The sequence below is a fragment of the Schistocerca cancellata genome, chromosome 2 (genome assembly GCF_023864275.1).
Source record: "Schistocerca cancellata isolate TAMUIC-IGC-003103 chromosome 2, iqSchCanc2.1, whole genome shotgun sequence".
In the NCBI taxonomy this organism is placed as follows: domain Eukaryota; kingdom Metazoa; phylum Arthropoda; class Insecta; order Orthoptera; family Acrididae; genus Schistocerca; species Schistocerca cancellata.
This window is the reverse complement of record NC_064627.1, coordinates 840685309-840703491: the sequence shown is the minus strand read 5'-3', so window position 1 is coordinate 840703491 and position 18183 is coordinate 840685309. Positions and strand designations below refer to the sequence as shown.

At 40.0% G+C, this 18183-nt stretch overlaps 1 protein-coding gene across 2 annotated transcripts in view; it reads left to right on the top strand.

Annotated features, from left to right (window-relative positions):
* LOC126162756 (sodium-independent sulfate anion transporter-like) overlaps nucleotides 1-18183 on the top strand; it is a 323935-nt gene that overhangs the window by 286301 nt on the left and 19451 nt on the right. For both annotated transcript variants that reach the window (XM_049919441.1, XM_049919440.1), the window contains exons 8-9: nucleotides 847-987; nucleotides 9532-9677. In XM_049919441.1, the coding sequence (XP_049775398.1) occupies nucleotides 847-987; nucleotides 9532-9677 (287 nt within the window). The remainder of the gene's footprint in view (nucleotides 1-846; nucleotides 988-9531; nucleotides 9678-18183) is intronic.

The following is an 18183-nucleotide window of genomic DNA, read 5'->3' as shown; positions in this document are numbered from 1 at the left end:
CACTTGTACGATATGTGAATGTCATCCTCCGACCGATAGTGCAACCACATCGGCAGCATATTGGCAAGGCATTTGTCTTCATGGATGACAATTCATGCCCCATTGTGCACAAAGATACAGTTAAGATAAAGTAAAACAATAGAAGCTCCTCCATATCAAAGTACCTTTTTCTTGTTGTCAAAATATGGTTAAGTGTGTAAGTTACATTTTCCATATCTTGTGTTCACAATGAATATTATGATGAGTGGCATGTCATTTGTGTAACAGTGCCACATATTTCGTTAAAATAATACTTTTAAGGCTGCATTTTGCTGGTTTGCAGACATATATTTGATTAATTAATCTAATGTAATCAGATAGATAAAAAAATCTGCTTATCAAGCAGTGGCAGGACAACACACATATATAGAATCTATTTTTTTCTTTTATAAACACACTCTCTAAAATGAAATTAAATAAAAATAAAAATTTAAAACAATCATACTTCCCATACAGCAGCAAATTTACAAACAGTCATAGTTATGAACTAGACCCGTCAAGTTACATCTCCCATTCCATTTTCACTTTCTGTTCGATATGTTATTGGTTTTCTAACCTATATTTACTTGTGCTGCCACTGCCATAGTTCTATAGACTATTCCTTGGCTCTTTCATTCCTGCCTTAATTATTTAATTACAGCATTTGACCTAAAATATCAACATCCAATATTTTACATGGTTACTGTACTCCAATCGAAAAGTAATGCTATTACACAATATATTTAAATGGTAGTATTTTTTATTGTTTCTGTCAATCATATGGGCGTTTCTAGAAACCTAATAACTCAGCATTTTTATTCATTCCAGGAATACTTGTAATTATGGCTCTCAGTCTTCTGACTCCACATTTTTACTACATCCCAAAGGCTACTTTGTCATCAGTTATTATCTGTGCAGTTATATTTATGATTGAAGTAGATATTCTTCCTTCATTATGGCGATCAAACAGTAAGTTTTACCTTATTAACAACTTATAGTTTTACAGTGTTTAACAATACACATTACTGCTACAATGAATTAGTTCTGACTTATTTCATATGGAAAATGAATGTTTATGGTCTGATGTGCTTTCTAGATATGAGATATAATTTTAAGTTCAGCACTTCTCTGTTGCCATCTTCAGATCTATGTTTACATAATTACAAACTCTTCTCCTTCAGTACAGTAAGTGGTGCTCTACACAGTAAGTCCATGTTGGTATTGTGAGCTACACTAGAAGTAAGCATGTCAATTTTAAAATAACAATTATGTACACACATAGTATTGGACCAGTTATAAGTGCTCTCATTCACCACCACTTTTCAACTCGGCATAATAACTAGTGTGTACATAGCTATTATTTTGAAATTGACAGGATGACTTCTAGTCCAGCATATGATACCAACACAGACATACATTGTAGAGCACTACTCATTGTACTGAAGGAGAAGATTGAATAATGATGTTAACATAGATCCAAAGATAGCAATGGAGAATTGCCAAACCCAGTAATCTATATGGATAAATGACTTTAGCAGTCTTGGCAGTTGAAAATTTATTCAGTGTTCATTAAGGATACAGGGTACTTACAAATGGTGGAAAAATTGAAATTTTTTACGACTTTTTTAATGAACAATGATCTATATATACCAAATTTTAAAGCTACAATCATGTATACCACCCCCTTTATTTCTGTTACAGAAACCAGTATTATTTTGAAAAAACTGTGAACTTTCTGTTTCCAGTGATTATATGTATGGCACATTGTATATGTTGGTAACAGTGAAGGTTTCTAGTGTCTGTAAATGCTTATCTTTGCTACTATTTACTTTTGTTTTGCTGAAGCAGTTTGTTCACGTGTTTCTGAATTGTCTGTTGCCCAAGTGCTACACATATATGTGGAAGTACATATCCTTTAGTGTGCAATAAATATGAACTATGCCACACATCAAGAAATTCAATAAAAGGAAATTCTGTGGTAACCAGTTCACAGACAAAGCAAGCCACACTGTTGAAAGTAACCTATGTATCAGTTCTTCAGGGAAGAAACTCCCACATGGCACGCCTCCTGGTGATTCAATTTTTTGTATTAACAGTAAAGCTGTTTGTAGCAAATTTGTTGTTGTTGATGTGGGCACCTTATCTTCTTTAATAAAGGAAGTGGACTGAGCAAGGTGGCACAGTGGTTAGCACACTGGACTTGCATTCAGAAGGATGAAAGTTCAATCCTGCGTCCGACCATCCTGATTTAGGTTTTCCGTGATTTCCCTAAATCGCTTCAGGCAAATGCCAGGATGGTTCCTTTGAAAGGGCAAGGCCGACTTCCTTCCCTAACCTGATGAGACTGATGACCTCACTGTTTGGTCTTCTCCCCCAAACAACCCAACCCAAAGGAAGTGGCGAAATGTAAACAATGTGATAGTGTAGGCTGTCTGGAAATAACTGAACAACAAAGTAGCAGGAAGGGTTTAGTATCAAAATTAGTTGTTCTGTGTAGATCCTGTAGTAAATGTACCTCGAAAATGACTTCGAACATTGTGCATAATTCATATTATGTGAATTTGAAGCTAGTGTATGCAATGTGTGCAATAGGAAAAGGAAAAAAGGCTGCTCAAACGTTCTGTGATTTGATGGGCCATCCTCCTCCTCCCAGTAGGTCCAGCAAGTACATGAAAATACTTTTAGGCATCCTGACAGTTGTGTCTAAAGCATGTATGAAATGTGCAGTAGAAGAAAATGTAAATATTAGTGGAACCAAGGACATTCCTGTTGCATTTGATGGGACATGGCAATGTAGAGGACATTGTTCCTTGAATGGTGTTGTAAGTGCTACTTCTCTGGAGAATGGAAAAGTTGTTGATGTTGAGTGCTTATCTAAGTACTGTCACATCTGCCATGGTAACACTGAAGGACATATTGAACATCAGTGTTCTAAGAATTATGATGGTTACTGTGGAGGTATGGAGTGTGATGGAGCTACAAAAATATTTCAGAGGTCGGTGCCTGTTTATAACGTTAGATATACAAAGTACCTAGGCGACGGGGACTCTAAAGCTTTCAATAAAATTAATGAGTTCAATGTTTATGGTGATACCTTGGTAACAAAACTGGAGTATTGTGGACATGTGCAAAAGGGGATGTGTGCTAGATTGGGGAAGCTATGGAGAGAAATGAAAGGAAAGTTGCTATCTGATGGAAAACTCCATCTGGCCGAGGCAGATTGACAGAAACTGAAATAGACCTTCTTCAGAGTTATTATGGACTGGCCATTAGATGAACTGCACCTCTGAATGATGTTACAGCAATGAGAAAAGCTGTATGGGCCACCTACTTTCAAAAGTTATCTGCAGATGACCACCCTGTTCATGGACTTTGCCCTAAAGGAGCAGATTCTTGGTGTGGTTACCAAAAATCAAAAGAAAGTGGTCAAATATACCATCATAAGCATTCTCTTCCTGAGTCTGTTATGAATCAAATAAAACCAATTTTTAGAGACCTGAGTGACCCTGTTTTGCTTAGTAAATGTCTTCATGAGGGCACTCATAATACAAATAAAAGTTTTAACCATTGCATATTGGAAAGATAACCCAAGAATATTTTTATAGGACTAAATACATTAAAAGTTGGAGTACTAGATGTAATGATATGTTTCAATGGTGGATTGATAGGAAGGTTGGAAGTCCTGAGAAATTTAGGCATAAAATGTGGCTCTAATATGGAAGATCAATTGCTTGCATGTGACAGACAACGGGTGCATGAAGCTAAAAGATTCGCTCTTCAACTTACTAAAGAAGCAAGAAGTGCTAAAAGAAATGCCAAGAGGAATCTTGAAGATGAAGAAATGCTGCAGGATGAAGACTATGCTTCAGGAATGTTCCGAGGCACAGTTTAATTGTACTCATATCTTCATTCACAATTTCCCACAAGTTTTATTTTGCAGAATTCAGGTACAAATGTTTCCTAAAGTTTATTGTTGTGACTCGCCGATTATTCAAAGTGCCGCCGTGCTATTACGTACATCCTCTACGTGTGGCGCTGTCTGCCAGCCAGGCAGCAGCTGCGCCACCTAAGCGGCCAGCCGAGCAGCGGCCGCTAGACTGGGACTCAGTGTTTAATCGAATGCCGACTTGTACACAGGTCAACTTACTCAGTGACTTATATGTGTTGTTGTGTTGTCCGAAATATGTGTTAAATTTGAAGATATAAAAATTGGCGACGAGGTAGTGGATTTTTCCTTTTCACCGTTGACTCACAGGGTTCCATGGCTACTGTCGAGCAGCTCTTGCAAAATCTCCTTGAACAGCAAACGCTTCTAACAGCGGCGATTCGCGATTTCGTCGCGGCGTCCAATGCGGGGCGTTTCTCGTCGTTGGCTGTACCTCCTTTCCCACCTTACGACGAGACGGCGGAAGACTGGTCTGATTATGAAAAACGTCTTCGACAGCACTTCTTGGCATTTCATGTCACGGACGAACAACCATGTAAGTCTCTGTTCCTTTCCTGGATTTCACCTCAAATGTATCGGTTGTTGTCGCAATTGGCTCCTTTGAAGGATCCTGCATCTCTGTCCTTTGCTGAAATGTGCTCACTTCTGTCTGTATATTTTCAAAAGCAAACGCATGTGGTAGCCTCTCGTGTTGCCTTTTATCGTTGTCAAAAACAACCAAATCAGTCCTATCGCGTTTGGGCTGCTGAACTTCACGGCCTCAGTTGAAAGTGTCAATTTGTTACTGACGTTCACAAAGAATCCTATGCCGATTCCAAGGTACGGGATGCTATTATCCGGTCGGCGCCCGACAAAGAAGTTCGGCAACGTGCCCTTCAGTTGGCGAATCCGACTCTAGATGAAGTTCTCTCCATTGTGCAGTCTTTTGAAATTTCTCGCGCCGCTGGGGTGCAAATAGAAGCATGGGGTGACGTCGGGGAAATACAACCTCTGTGCGCTGTTGACGACGCGTGCGGCGCGTCCCCGCCAGCCGACGTGGCCACAGTGTGCTCCCACGCGCAGCCTCGGCCTAACCGTAAACAACCCACTAAGAAACTGCAGCAAAATCCCCGGCAACTTCCTTCATGTCCACAGTGTTTTACGAAACATTCACGAGAAGATTGTCCACAACGTTGGGCTGTATGTCACAATTGCAAAAAGAAAGGTCATGTGTCTTCCGTTTGCAAATCCGACCGCATACATGATGTTCATGAACATGACGCTGATTCTGATTCTGTGTTGTCTGTCAATTGCACTTCTTCCCTTTCAGGGAAGTTATTCCTCACTGTCCAAATCCTTGGTCGAGATGTTCGCATGCAAGTGGATACCGGTTCTGCTGCCACTATAATTAATTCTCAGACGTATCTTCAGTTGGGTTCTCCACTCCTGTCACCTGTCACTCGGCAATTACAGACGTACAATAAACAGAAGATTTCTCTCTTGGGACAGTTTAATGCTGAAGTATCTTACAAATCCGTCGTTCGCACTCTTCCCATATTTGTGGTCGACCAGAGCACCGCAGAAAATCTTTTTGGTTTCGATGCCTTTCGCGTTTTTGGGTTCTCCGTAGATGACTCTGTCAATATTGTCTCTGACGCTATTCCTTATGCTCAACTGGATTCCTTGTCGACGACATTTTCGTCCCTTTTTTCTCCTGGGTTAGGCCGTGCAAACGACTTTGAAGCTCATATCATGCTCAAACCCACTGCGCGGCCTAAGTTTTTTCGGGCTCGGCCCATTCCTGTGGCCCTTCGTGATCGGGTCAAACAGGAGTTGGAACGTCTCACTGCTTCAGGGGTCTTGCTTCCTGTCACTTCCAGTGAGTGGTCTTCTCCTGTCGTTGTCGTTGCTAAGCCCAATGGTGATATTCATCTCTGTGGTGATTTCAAAGCCACTGTAAATGCTCAATGCCTCATCGACACTTACCCTATGCCCTGTCCTGAAGAACTGTTCACTAAACTCGCTGGAGGACAGTATTTTTCTAAAATTGACCTGTTGGAAGCTTATCATCAACTTCCTCTCGACGCTGCTTCCCGGCAGTTTCTGGTCCTTAACACGCCTTTCGGCCTCTATCAATACCAACGCTTGCCATTCGGGTTTGCTAGCGCCCCGGCTCTTTTTCAGCGATTCTTGGAACAATTATTGCTCCCTGTCCTGGGGTGTATCAATTACATGGACGACATTGTTGTCACTGGCTCCACCACTGAAGAACATCTTCAAAATCTCTGCACACTTTTTAATGTCTTACAGACTGCCGGTCTTAAGTGTAATCTTCAGAAATCACAATTCTTTCAGGCATCTATCACGTACTTGGGGTTTCAACTCTTTCGGGATGGTATTCGTCTGCTTCAACACACTGTTGCTGCGATCGATGCCCTTCCTCACCCTACATCTGTTAAGGAACTGCAGGCTTTCTTGGGGAAAATAGCATACTATCACAAGTTTTTACCGTCTGCGGCATCGGTGGCTCAGCCGTTGCATCACCTGTTGCATAAAAACGTGCCTTTTCACTGGTCCGCGTCACGTGACGCGGCTTTCCGGAAATTAAAGACTATGCTGAAACAGGCCCTGTCCCTGGCTACTTATCGACCTGGCCAACATCTTGTTCTTGCCACAGACGCCTCTCAATACGGGGTTGGTGCAGTCCTTGCGCACTGTTTTTCTGACGGTTCGGAACAACCCATCGCTTATGCCTCCAAAACGCTCACGGATGCCCAGCAAAAGTATTCTCAAATTGAGAAAGAAGCTTTGGCCATCATTTATGATCTTCATAAGTTTGGTGTTTTTCTCTATGGCTCAAAATTTCATCTTGTTACGGATCACAAACCGCTTGTTTCCTTGTTTCATCCATCAACATCACTTCCCGACAAGGCTGCACACCGCCTCCAGCGTTGGGCTCTTTACTTGTCCCGTTTCAATTATGAGATTCATTTCCGGCCAACGGCTCAACATGCGAATGCTGATGCTTTGTCTCGCCTTCCCATGGGTCCTGATCAGGCATTCGATAGGGACAAACTTTTGTGTTTCCACCTGGATGTTGCCGAGCAGCGGGTTGTGGACGGGTTCCCCATCACTGGGGACAGGCTGGCGGCTGCTACGGGTTCTGACCCTACCCTCTCCCGGGTTTTACGCTGTATTCAGAAGGGTTGGCCAGATCGCCCGTCCGCTAAGACTTCTGATCCGTTGCGGAACTACTACACTTTGCGCTACCGCCTCACGGCTAGGGATGGTGTTATCCTCCTCTCTACTGACAATGCTTCGCCGCGTGTTGTGGTACCTGCGTCTTTGCGTGCTTCGGTCTTGCGCCTCCTTCACCAGGGGCACTGGGATGTGTCTCGCACAAAATCTCTGGCACACCGTCATGTGTACTGGCCTGGCATCGACTCTGACATCGCACACATGGTCGCTGCCTGTGGCCCTTGTGCGTCACAGGCCGCTGCCCCGAAGTCATCTTTGTCGCCGTGGCCTTCGCCTGAGAAGCCCTGGGAGCGCATTCATGCTGACTTTGTGGGACCCTTTATAGGTACTTATTGGCTCCTCATAATTGACGCCTATTCTAACTTTCCTTTCATTGTCCATTGCACGTCACCTACCACCGCGGCAACCACCAGTGCTCTCGCCCGCATTTTTTCTTTGGAAGGCCTCCCCTCTACTCTTGTTACTGATAATGGTCCGCAATTTGCCTCTTCCGACTTTGCGGATTTTTGTGCTCGTCACGGCGTTACGCATGTCACGGCCCCGCCGTTCCATCCACAATCCAACGGTGAGGCTGAACAACTGGTCCGCACATTTAAGGCTCAGATGCGGAAACTTCTGACTTCTTCTGCTGCTGATGACGCGCTTCTCCAGTTCCTGGCGTCTTACCGTTTCACCCCCATGGGCGATCACAGCCCGGCTGAGCTCTTACATGGCCGACAGCCCTACACGCTACTTCATCTTCTGCGGCCTCCCACCTCACGGCCGCGGGTGCCTTCACTTGGCCGGTTCACCGCCGACAACCTCGTCTGGGTACGGGGATATGGCAGGCGGCCAAAATGGAGCCCGGGCCGCATCTTACGACACCGTGGCAGACGCCTGTATGAAATCCAGACGGACACGGGTGTTGCAGTGCGTCATTCGGACCAGCTTCGGCCTCGGGTGCCAGCAATGCCTGTTCCGAATGCCGCCACACCACCTTTGGCTCTACCTGATGCTCGGGATCTTGGCATCTCTCAATACTCACAATGCAGCCCTCTCACCGTCATCGTGATGCCAGCACCAGAATAGACACCACCAGGAGACGTGCCCATGCAGGAACCGGAGGACCGTCCTCTGTCAGAGTACATCTACTCGCCTCCTCCTCCACCAGACGCCGACACATCGCCCATGTCTCCTGTCATATCAACTGGACTTGCCGCAACGGGCAGATTGGTGCAGGGGGCCCCAGCAGATTCAACCCCTACGTCTCCTGTCATCTCGACCCGTTATCATCGGGGACACTTCCGTCCATACGGGAAGCCTCCTCCTCGAGACTTTACGGCGAGTCAAACAACGCCTATGGACGTTAGCCATCTCCAGAACACCTCCATCAAGACCAGTGCAACAATTTCAAAGGGGGGAAAAGTGTTGTGACTCGCCGATTATTCAAAGTGCCGCCGCGCAATTACGTACATCCTCTACGTGCGGCGCTGTCTGCCAGCCAGGCAGCAGCTGCGCCACCTAAGCGGCCAGCCGAGCAGCGGCCGCTAGACTGGGACTCAGTGTTTAATCGAATGCCGACTTGTACACAGGTCAACTTACTCAGTGACTTATATGTGTTGTTGTGTTGTCCGAAATATGTGTTAAATTTGAAGATATAAAATTTATAAAGCTTTGCTCTAATGTTTTTCTGTAGCTGGCAATAGTTCATACTTATATAGTAGACCTAAGCTTTATTGCAGAATCAACTAAATTATAGAAAAAATAACATTTTTATTAGGAAAAAATTATAAAAATTAAAATGTAAGATGTGATATTTTTTATCCTTGTAAGATATGTAATAGGTGGAATTAAATAGGTCTAGTACCTCAGCCATCATGTCATGCATATCTGATAAAAACCTGAATGTATAATATTGGGTTACATGGTACCTCAATTTGAGGAAGCATGTTGAAAGAAAAATTGCATCAATTTCTTTGTAATTTTTTAATAACCCTAAGCAGGTTCAAAAATATTCAAAATACTTTAATTTGCTTAGAAAGTGTGCTGCATTACCTCATATCAACAAAAAATCTGTAAAATATATACATTATAAACAGTGCTTGAAAGAAATATGTGTTGATTTTTACATAATATTGAGCCAGAAAAGTACCCTTTATCCTTAATAACACAATAATTTAAAAGACAGAACAGCATAATGGCTCATGCTAATATTCCATAGGATTTTGCTGTACATGGAATGGAAAAAAAGGGTTTCAAAATTATTTATATAAAGGATAGTCTAGTTAAGATTTTGAGAACAATTATATTCTTCATCTATGCTAATTATTTTTTATGATTCTGGTTTTCAGAGAGAGATCTCATCCCCTTATTTGTGACATTCATTGCATGTCTATGGCTTGGAGTTGAAATTGGAATTGTTATTGGAATTGCAGTTGACATTGCTATTCTCCTGTACTTCAATGCTAGACCACGTGTCACAGTGGAAAAACTGAAGGTTTGTCTATATTATTAGTAGTTTGTGTTTCCACTTTCGAATTCACATTCAGATTTTTTATTTGCTGTTGGCCACTTGTAGTAGCATAGATTTTACACTGATGACATGATAGATACAATATCAATGACTATATTAATTAATTTTCACATTACATCAACAAATTATTTATCCTACATTAACCAAATGTGCAGAATTGCAATCATAATCTTAAAATTCAATTTCTGAACTACAAGTAGCCAATCCAGGTGTGGCCATGAACTGTAGAATGGACTATCTGTTAATCAGTTGTACAAGTTACTTTTAAAATCATGAACCAAAGTTAGTGTCTAGTCCCTAATGAATAAGACAGGAACTGAAATTGAGGGTAGCAAAGCAAAAACTGAAATGCTTAACTGTGTTTTCAAATGTTCCTTTTAAAATGAAAATGCAGGAAAATTGCACCAATTTAATTCCTGTGCCTCTAAAAGCTGAGTGAAATTAGAATTAATGTCAATGGTATTGAGAAACAGCTGAAACTGTTAAAACTGAACAAAGCTCTAGAGCCCAAAAGAAACGCTGTCAGATTCTACACTGAATATGCAGCTGAGTTAGCCCCTCCTCTAACTATAATCTATTATAAAAACGGTGCCCAGTAGTTGAAGAAAGCTCAGGTCACACCCATCTACGAGAAGGATAATAGAAGTGATCCATAAAACTACCATCCAATATCCTTGGCACTGGTTTGTTGTAGAATCTTAGAATATATTCAGAGCTCAAACATAATGAGGTATTTTGAACAGAATGACCTCATCCATAGCAACTGGCATGGATTCCAAATACATTGGTCATGTGAAACCCAACTCGCACTTTTCTTATGTGAAACCATTGGATCAAAGTAGTCAAGAAGATACAGTATTTCTTGCTTTCCGAAAACAGTTTGACTCAGTACCACACCTACACTTACTGTCAAAGGTTCAATCATATGTGTATCAAGTGAAATCTGTGACAGGATTTAGGACATTTTGGTACAGAGGACACAGCACATTATCTTGAATGGAGAGTAATCTGCAGATGTAGAAGTAACTTCAGGTGTGCCGCAAGAAGTGTTTCTGTTCCTGTTGTATATTAATGACCTTGCAGCCAATATTAATAATAACCTGAGAAATTTTCCTGATGATGCAGTTATCTATAATGAAGTATTGTCTGAATGAATCTGCAGGAATATTCAGTATAATGTAATTGGATAGATAAAAAAATCTACTCACCAAGTGGTGGCTGAAGAACACACACACAAAAAGGTTTAAGATATGCAAGCTTTCAGAGCCAGTGGCTCTAAGTTAAACTTTTTTGTATGTGTGTGTTCTCCTGTTGCCACTTGATGAGTAGATTTTTTTGTCTATCCAGATACATCATATTGTCAAAAATTGATTATATTCATTGCATACATATTCAGTCAGATCTTTATAAGGTTTGAAAGTGGGGCAAAGATTGGAAACTTGCTTTAAATGTTCATAAATGTAAAATTGTGCACTTCACAAAATGAAAAAAAAATGTAGTATCCTATGACTATATATCAGTGAGTCAACTCATACAATACCTGGGTGTAACACTTTGTAGAGATATGAAATATAATGATCACGTAGGCTCAGTTGTGGATAAAGCAGGTGGTAGACTTCAGTTTATTGGTTGAATGCTGGGAAGTGCAATCAGGCTATAAAGGAGATTGCTTACAAATCACTTGTGTGATGTATTCTAGAATACTGCTCAAGTGTGTGGGACCTGTACCAAATAGGACTAACAGGGAATATTGAACATATACAGAGAAGAGCAGTACAAATGGTCACAGGTTTGTTTGACCCATGAGAGAGTGTTACCAAGATTCTGAAAAAACTGAACTGGCAGACTCTTGAGATAGGCACAAATTAACCCAAGAAAGGCTACTAAACAGATTTCAAGAACCAGCTTTAAATGATGGCTTTAGGAATATGCTACAACCCAATACATAATACTCACATAGGGATCAAGGAGACAAGAATGGAGGGATTCAAACAATCATCCTTCCCACACTCTGTACATGAATGGACTGGGGACAAATATAATGACTTTTACAATGGGACATACCATCTAACATGCATTTCAAGTTGGTTTGCAGAGTGTAGATGTAGCTGTAGATCAGGCCTTATCACTGTCAATATTTTGATCTTAGCAAATAAAGGACAGTAGTGCTCCCTTCGACTGACATTACACATTATTCGTAGCACCTCTTTCTCAATTAGTAGTTCATCACTGACATGACATGAGTGACCCCACAGCAACAGCCCATAACATATGCAAGACTGAAAAAGTCTAAAGTAAGCTGTCCTAAGATATTTTTTACTTACTAGATTAGCTAATTTCCAAATGAGACAGGACACCCATGATATCTGACATTTTTAATGTGGGGTTGCCAGTTTTGTTGGGATCAACATGTACAGATTTTGATTCTATGTCTTTAGCTACTCTCAGCTGCAGATGCTGAGGTTTCTCTGGATGATACAGTAGTTCTTTTTAGATGAAAACAAGCTCGGCATTAAGGAAAGAGTGTCCTGTGAATTCTGGCATATCTTGATCTGTGGTGATTAAAACTGTATCATCCACATCACTGATAACTGCCTGAAGCTCAACATAATGTTGCAAATTGTTAATTGCAACAGTGAAGAAGAATGGTACAAGGGCAGACATGATTTCTTTATGGAACAATGCCTATTTTGAATTAACACTAATTTCTCCCATTATTTAGATAGGAGTCAATTATGCTAGCTGTATTATTTATTCCATAATACTGTAGTTTGACTAGTAAGATGACAAATGGATACAGGCAAATGCCTTACACAAACTGCATAGCTCAAGAGGGTCCATATTCTTATTTTCAAATGCAATTAATGTCTGACGAATAATTTCAAGAACTGCGGAAGTGGTATTTTTCCTTGTTGAAACTCATGTTGTCTATTAGAAAGAAGGTTATGTTTTTTCAAAGTAGTTACTAAGCTTTTTGTTAAAAATTGCTTCATATATTTTGGATAAGAGTGCAACAACAGACATGATCTGTAGTTCTCAGGAAGATGCTTTTCCCCCTTTTTGTATATGGTATAGGTATAACTTTTCAAATTTTGTGCTGGTCGGGGAAAACTCCAAATTCTAGACATTTATCCATAACAAAAGCAAGTGGTTTGCAAACAATGAATATTTTCCTTTTTATTGTGTAGCAGTTTTGATCCCAATGGAATTCATGCCCTCTAAGAAGATGATCAGCAAGTATATTAGTTGCTGATGTGTTCAACTAAGTGTGGGGCAGAGTTTAGATATCAAAAGGGACCAAAGAGAGATGCTTGACGCTTTTAGGAAGGTGGAATGACAGTTTCAAAAGTGGCGCCGACCCCTCGTGCCACTTTATATCACTCGATCCTGGGGCAGGCTGGAGCTGCTATGAGCTGCCCAACTCACTTTCCACACATGCTTTATTTTGGCCATCTCTGACTGAAAGATGCCAGGGGCTGCAATTGTGCCTATGTAAGCATAAAACTGTGCCAGCCCAGTTGGTCAGTAGTTTTTACTCCTGATAACAATGGTGGAAATAACCATCGGAAGCTCAATAATTTTATTTGAACTGATGCAGCTTGAAAACTGAGAAGATTTTATTAGAATTGAATTCTTGTTGTATTATATCCAAAGTAACCTTGCATTTATTCAGCATTCCTTCTATGTAATTTTCATTCGCAACTTGTTTGGTAAGTTTAAGTAAGGTTTTATAATGTTGTTTATATTTCAGGCATTCTTCATAAAAAGTATCATACTGCACTGTGCCACATTTGTAATTCTTTTTATGCATTTTGTCCAGTGGAACCTTCTTTTCACTGATACCAATGATGTAATCAGTGTACCATTTAACATTTTTACATTTTCCATTTGGTTTAGTACTGTTTTAGTACTTTTCAGTGGTAAGCAAGTGTACCATAAGTCAATAGATATCTGAAAGAAATTATTAGAAAGAGTTTCAACAGGTTAAATACCTACATCATATTCATAAACAAAGTCCCAGTTTGCATTTCTGAGGCAGTTCATGCAAAACTTAAAACATTCCTCTTTCTGACCTCTACCCATGTCATGCTTGACTTCTTGTCTGCAGCCACATAATCTGTATCTTACTGTGCATGAAAGTACATGAGGTGTAGTGGATCGATCTGTGGAACATTCCTCTGCTATGTTAACAGCATGTATGTATCCTGAGAAATTAACTATAATACTGTCTGAACAGGCATTCTGACATGTAGGTTTACTTACTTTACACGTGGCTAAGGCCTTATCGACCATACACCTGCTCTACGAGCCTCTTCCAATTATTTCTATCCAGGGAAATTGTTGTCCAATCAGAGTTGATGCCCATCCTAGCTGCATCTTCCCGGATATTCTCCATCCACCTAATTCGAGGTCTTCCTCTTTTTCTCTTTCCTTCTAATTTCTTAGTGGATGCTATTTTGGGTAGTCTGTTCTCCGGCATCCTTGCTACATGACCAGCCCAGTTCAGTCTTCTCTTCTTTAACATTTCCACAATGGTACTATGTTTGTACAGCTCCCGTAGTTCTTCATTTTTCCTTATCCTCCACTCCATGACATTTTCATCGAAGATTGGTCCAAATATTTTTCTTAGTATTTTTCTTTCAAATATCAACAGTTTTTCTTCATCTTTTTTCCTGAATGTAATAGCTTCACATCCATATAATGCTACTGGTACAATTGTTGACTGATAAAAACGGATTTTGAATTCAGTACTAAGTGATCTCATCCTTAAAATTTTGATACAGCTGTAAAAGGTTCTATTAGCTGCTGCTAGACGGGCGTTTATTTCTATTTCTGCTCTATTGTCTCTGCTAAAAAGACTCCCTAAGTACTTGAAGTGGTCAACTGCCTTGAAAGTGAGACCATTTACGGTCAGTGGTGTATTCTTTTGGAGTTTTTTACTTATGACTAGATATTCTGTCTTTTCTTCATTCACATGAAGTCCAGCTTTCTCAGCTATTTTGTAATAATTTTGCATCATTCTGATTAATTCAGCTTTTGAAGTGCTTATTAAGGCTACATCATCTGCATAAGCAAGTCTAGTAATGTTCTGTCCCTGCAGTTGGATCCCTTGTGGATTAGTTTTGGTGAATTCTCTATCAATCTTCTCTAAGATAATATTAAATAGAATAGGTGAGATGGCATCCCCTTGTCTCAGTCCAGTGTACACCTTAAAATTTTCAGTCTCTCCTGCAGGTGTCTTAACTTTGCATATGGTTTCTTCCAAACACATTTTAACTAATTTGATTAATTTTAATGGTATTTCAAATTCTTTCATGGTGTTTAAGAGTGTCTGTCGGTGTATGCTATCATAGGCCTTCTTGAAGTCTATAAATAGAATATGGATATCTACATTAAATTCCCATGCCTTCTCAGTTATTTGTCTCAATGTGAATAAGTGATCCAAAGTGGATCTGTTAGTGCGGAAACCACATTGGTAGTCCCCAATCAGTTCTTCGGTTATGGGAATCAGTCTGTGTAGTATACACATCGACAAAATTTTATACGTGACATCGAGTTGGGCAATTCCTCTGTAGTTATCACAGACAAGGGGATCATTCTTCTTAAAGATGGGGCATATAATTGCAGTTTTCCAATCGGCCGGTATGTTTTCTGTCTCCCAAATTGTTTCAATTAAGGAATGTAGTTCTATTTCCAATTGTGGTCCTCCATTTTTTAAAAGCTCAGCATATACCTGGTCTTCCCCACAGGCCTTGTTGTTCTTTAATTTCTTTATTGTTTGTCTTATTTCATTTACTGATGGTGTGGTGACTTGTATATCAACTGTATCTGGTTCTTCAAATGTAAAGTAATATTGTGGATCATTGCAGTTGAGCAGCTGTGTAAAGTATGTCTTCCATGTTTCTTGTATGTCATTCTTGTTTGTAAGTATTTTCCCGTTATGGTCCTTTATAAACTGTTCCCTTTTAGTGAATTTTCCCAAGGACTTTTTTATATTCTGGTACATCTGCCTTGCTCTGTGATGCTTGAAATCATCCTCCGCTTCTCTTACCATGTTGTTGTAGTGTTTTCTCTTCTCTTGTCTTAGAGTTCGTTGTGTTTCCTTGCGGATTTTATAGTATCTCTCCTTTAGTGTAATATTGTCCATGTCTTGTAACCATGCCTTCCTCGCATTTTGCCTCTCCAGTACTCTTTCTTGGCACTTTATATTAAACCAGATTTTGTTAGTTCGTTTTCTTTTACCTATAGTTTTGGAAGCTACATCTTGAATACTGTTTCTGAGGTGTCTCCATCTACTTTCCACGTCTTGCTGGTCACTATGTGTCAGTCTAGATTCCGATAGGTTAATTTCCATTTCTTTCCTAAAGTTTTCTTTTATTTTTTCTTCTGCCAGATTTTCTACATTGTACCTTTTAATTTCAACCCTATTTGTACTTTGTTTCTTTTTTAGCTTTATTTTCATTTGAGCTATGATTAACATATGATCTGTCTCACAATCTTCTCCCCTAAAAGTTCTAACGTCTTTAATAGTGTTTTGAAATCGTCTTTGGATGGCGACATGGTCAATCTGGTTCACTACTTTTCCATCTGGTGATATCCATGTCCCTAAATGAATGCGTTTGTGTTGGAATTTTGTGCTGCTTAATGTGAGACCATTTGCCATTGCAAAGTTTATGAGTCGCACACCATTCTCTGAACTTTCATCATGTAAGCTGTAATTCCCAATGGTTGGTTTGTAGATTTCTTCTTTTCCTACTTTGGCATTAAAGTCTCCTAACACTATTGTTACATTATGTCTACTTATTGAATTATATGTCTGTTCCAGTTGACTATAAAATTCTTCTTTCACGTCATCTTCCTTATCTTCTGTGGGTGCATGAACATTTATAAATGTAATATCAAACCACTGAGCCTGAATTGTAATGTGTGATATTCGGTTATTAATTGATTTGAATTCCTTTATTGTGTCAATTGCTGTTTTATGAATGTAAAAGCCCGTTCCAAATTCATGGCGCTGGCCGCAGTCTCCATACATTATTGTCCCGTCTCCTATTTTCATTGATCCCGTTCCCTGCCATCTTATTTCTTGGAGCGCTACCAGTTGTACCTTGTATTTTCCTAGTTCGTTTATTAGTATTTGTGCACTTCCTGGGCGGTATAGACTTCTGACATTCCACGAACCAAAAGAGAAATCCTTGTAACTTTGCCAATTTCTGTTCCAGTAAATTCTGTCCTGTTTCCGAGGCATACCTTGAGTGTCCTGACCGGCCATTGTTTTACATGAGTGGGTTGGTAGCCCTCTGCACAACCCCCAACCTGGAGGACCAGGAGTCTTGATTTTGGGGTACTCTACCCCTAGGGATTTGCCTTCACCATGGCTTAACGAGTCATCCCTACCCGTGCTAGTTTTGGTCCACCCCGGGTATTTTATTTCCCCGGTACCCCCCATATCTGGAGAGCATTCCCCAATCCGCCACCCGGGGAGGCGCCCGATGGGGGACTAGCAACCCCACACGGGGACATGTAGGTTTATCATTTGTAAAATATAAATTTAATGATCTGAAGAGGTTTAAATATGTTTTTGAGTTAGGCCTATCTGAGCCTGTCAATTCTATGTTGAAATGACCACATATTGCAACATCTGCTGTGAGTTTTAAAATTTTTTTCATTATTTGTTCAAATTTCTCAAAAAATAAATTAACATCACCATTTAGAGATCTAAACAAACTAACAGTTATGATATTCTGGTTGATCAGTCTTTTACAACTAAATTCTCCATATTATTCAGAAGAGTATGACCTTATATCTGTATTGCAAAGTTTTATATATTATCTGATAGATACTGCAACCCCATTTTTGTCCCACCTCTCTACATTATAGCTGCCAGAATGTACTCATTAGCTATAAAAAATCTACTTCATTTTCTGTAAGTCAATGTGCTGAGACACAACACATCATTTTTTATCTTACAAAAGTGTTCTACCTCTAATAATTTATAGCTATTACAGTGAATGTTGACTTGCATGAGTAAAAGAAATTTGCATTTGTTTTGTTTTCTCTCTAAGCCATTAGGAACCTGAGTTTTACATGAAGTATTTGCACTCTGGCTCTGGAACTAACAGATCACAGTTATCTCTAAAAAAAAGACCGGATGCTCACTCACTGAATAATTTGCTGAACATAACATATTTGCTGAACATAACATATTTGTAATAAAATATAAGAGAGATAGCTACTTACCTTAAAGAAGACATTTTAAGTTGCAGACAGGTACAGTTAAAAAATAATTGCACAAAGCTTTCAGCCACAACCTCCATCAGTAAAAGAGAACACACACCATTCATACACATAAGCAAACACACCTCATCACACACACATGACCACCAACCCTGGCATATAGTACACTAGTTAATTTCCTCCTGTGATTGTGTGCCAAAAAGAGCACATTGTATTTATTACTGTATGGAAT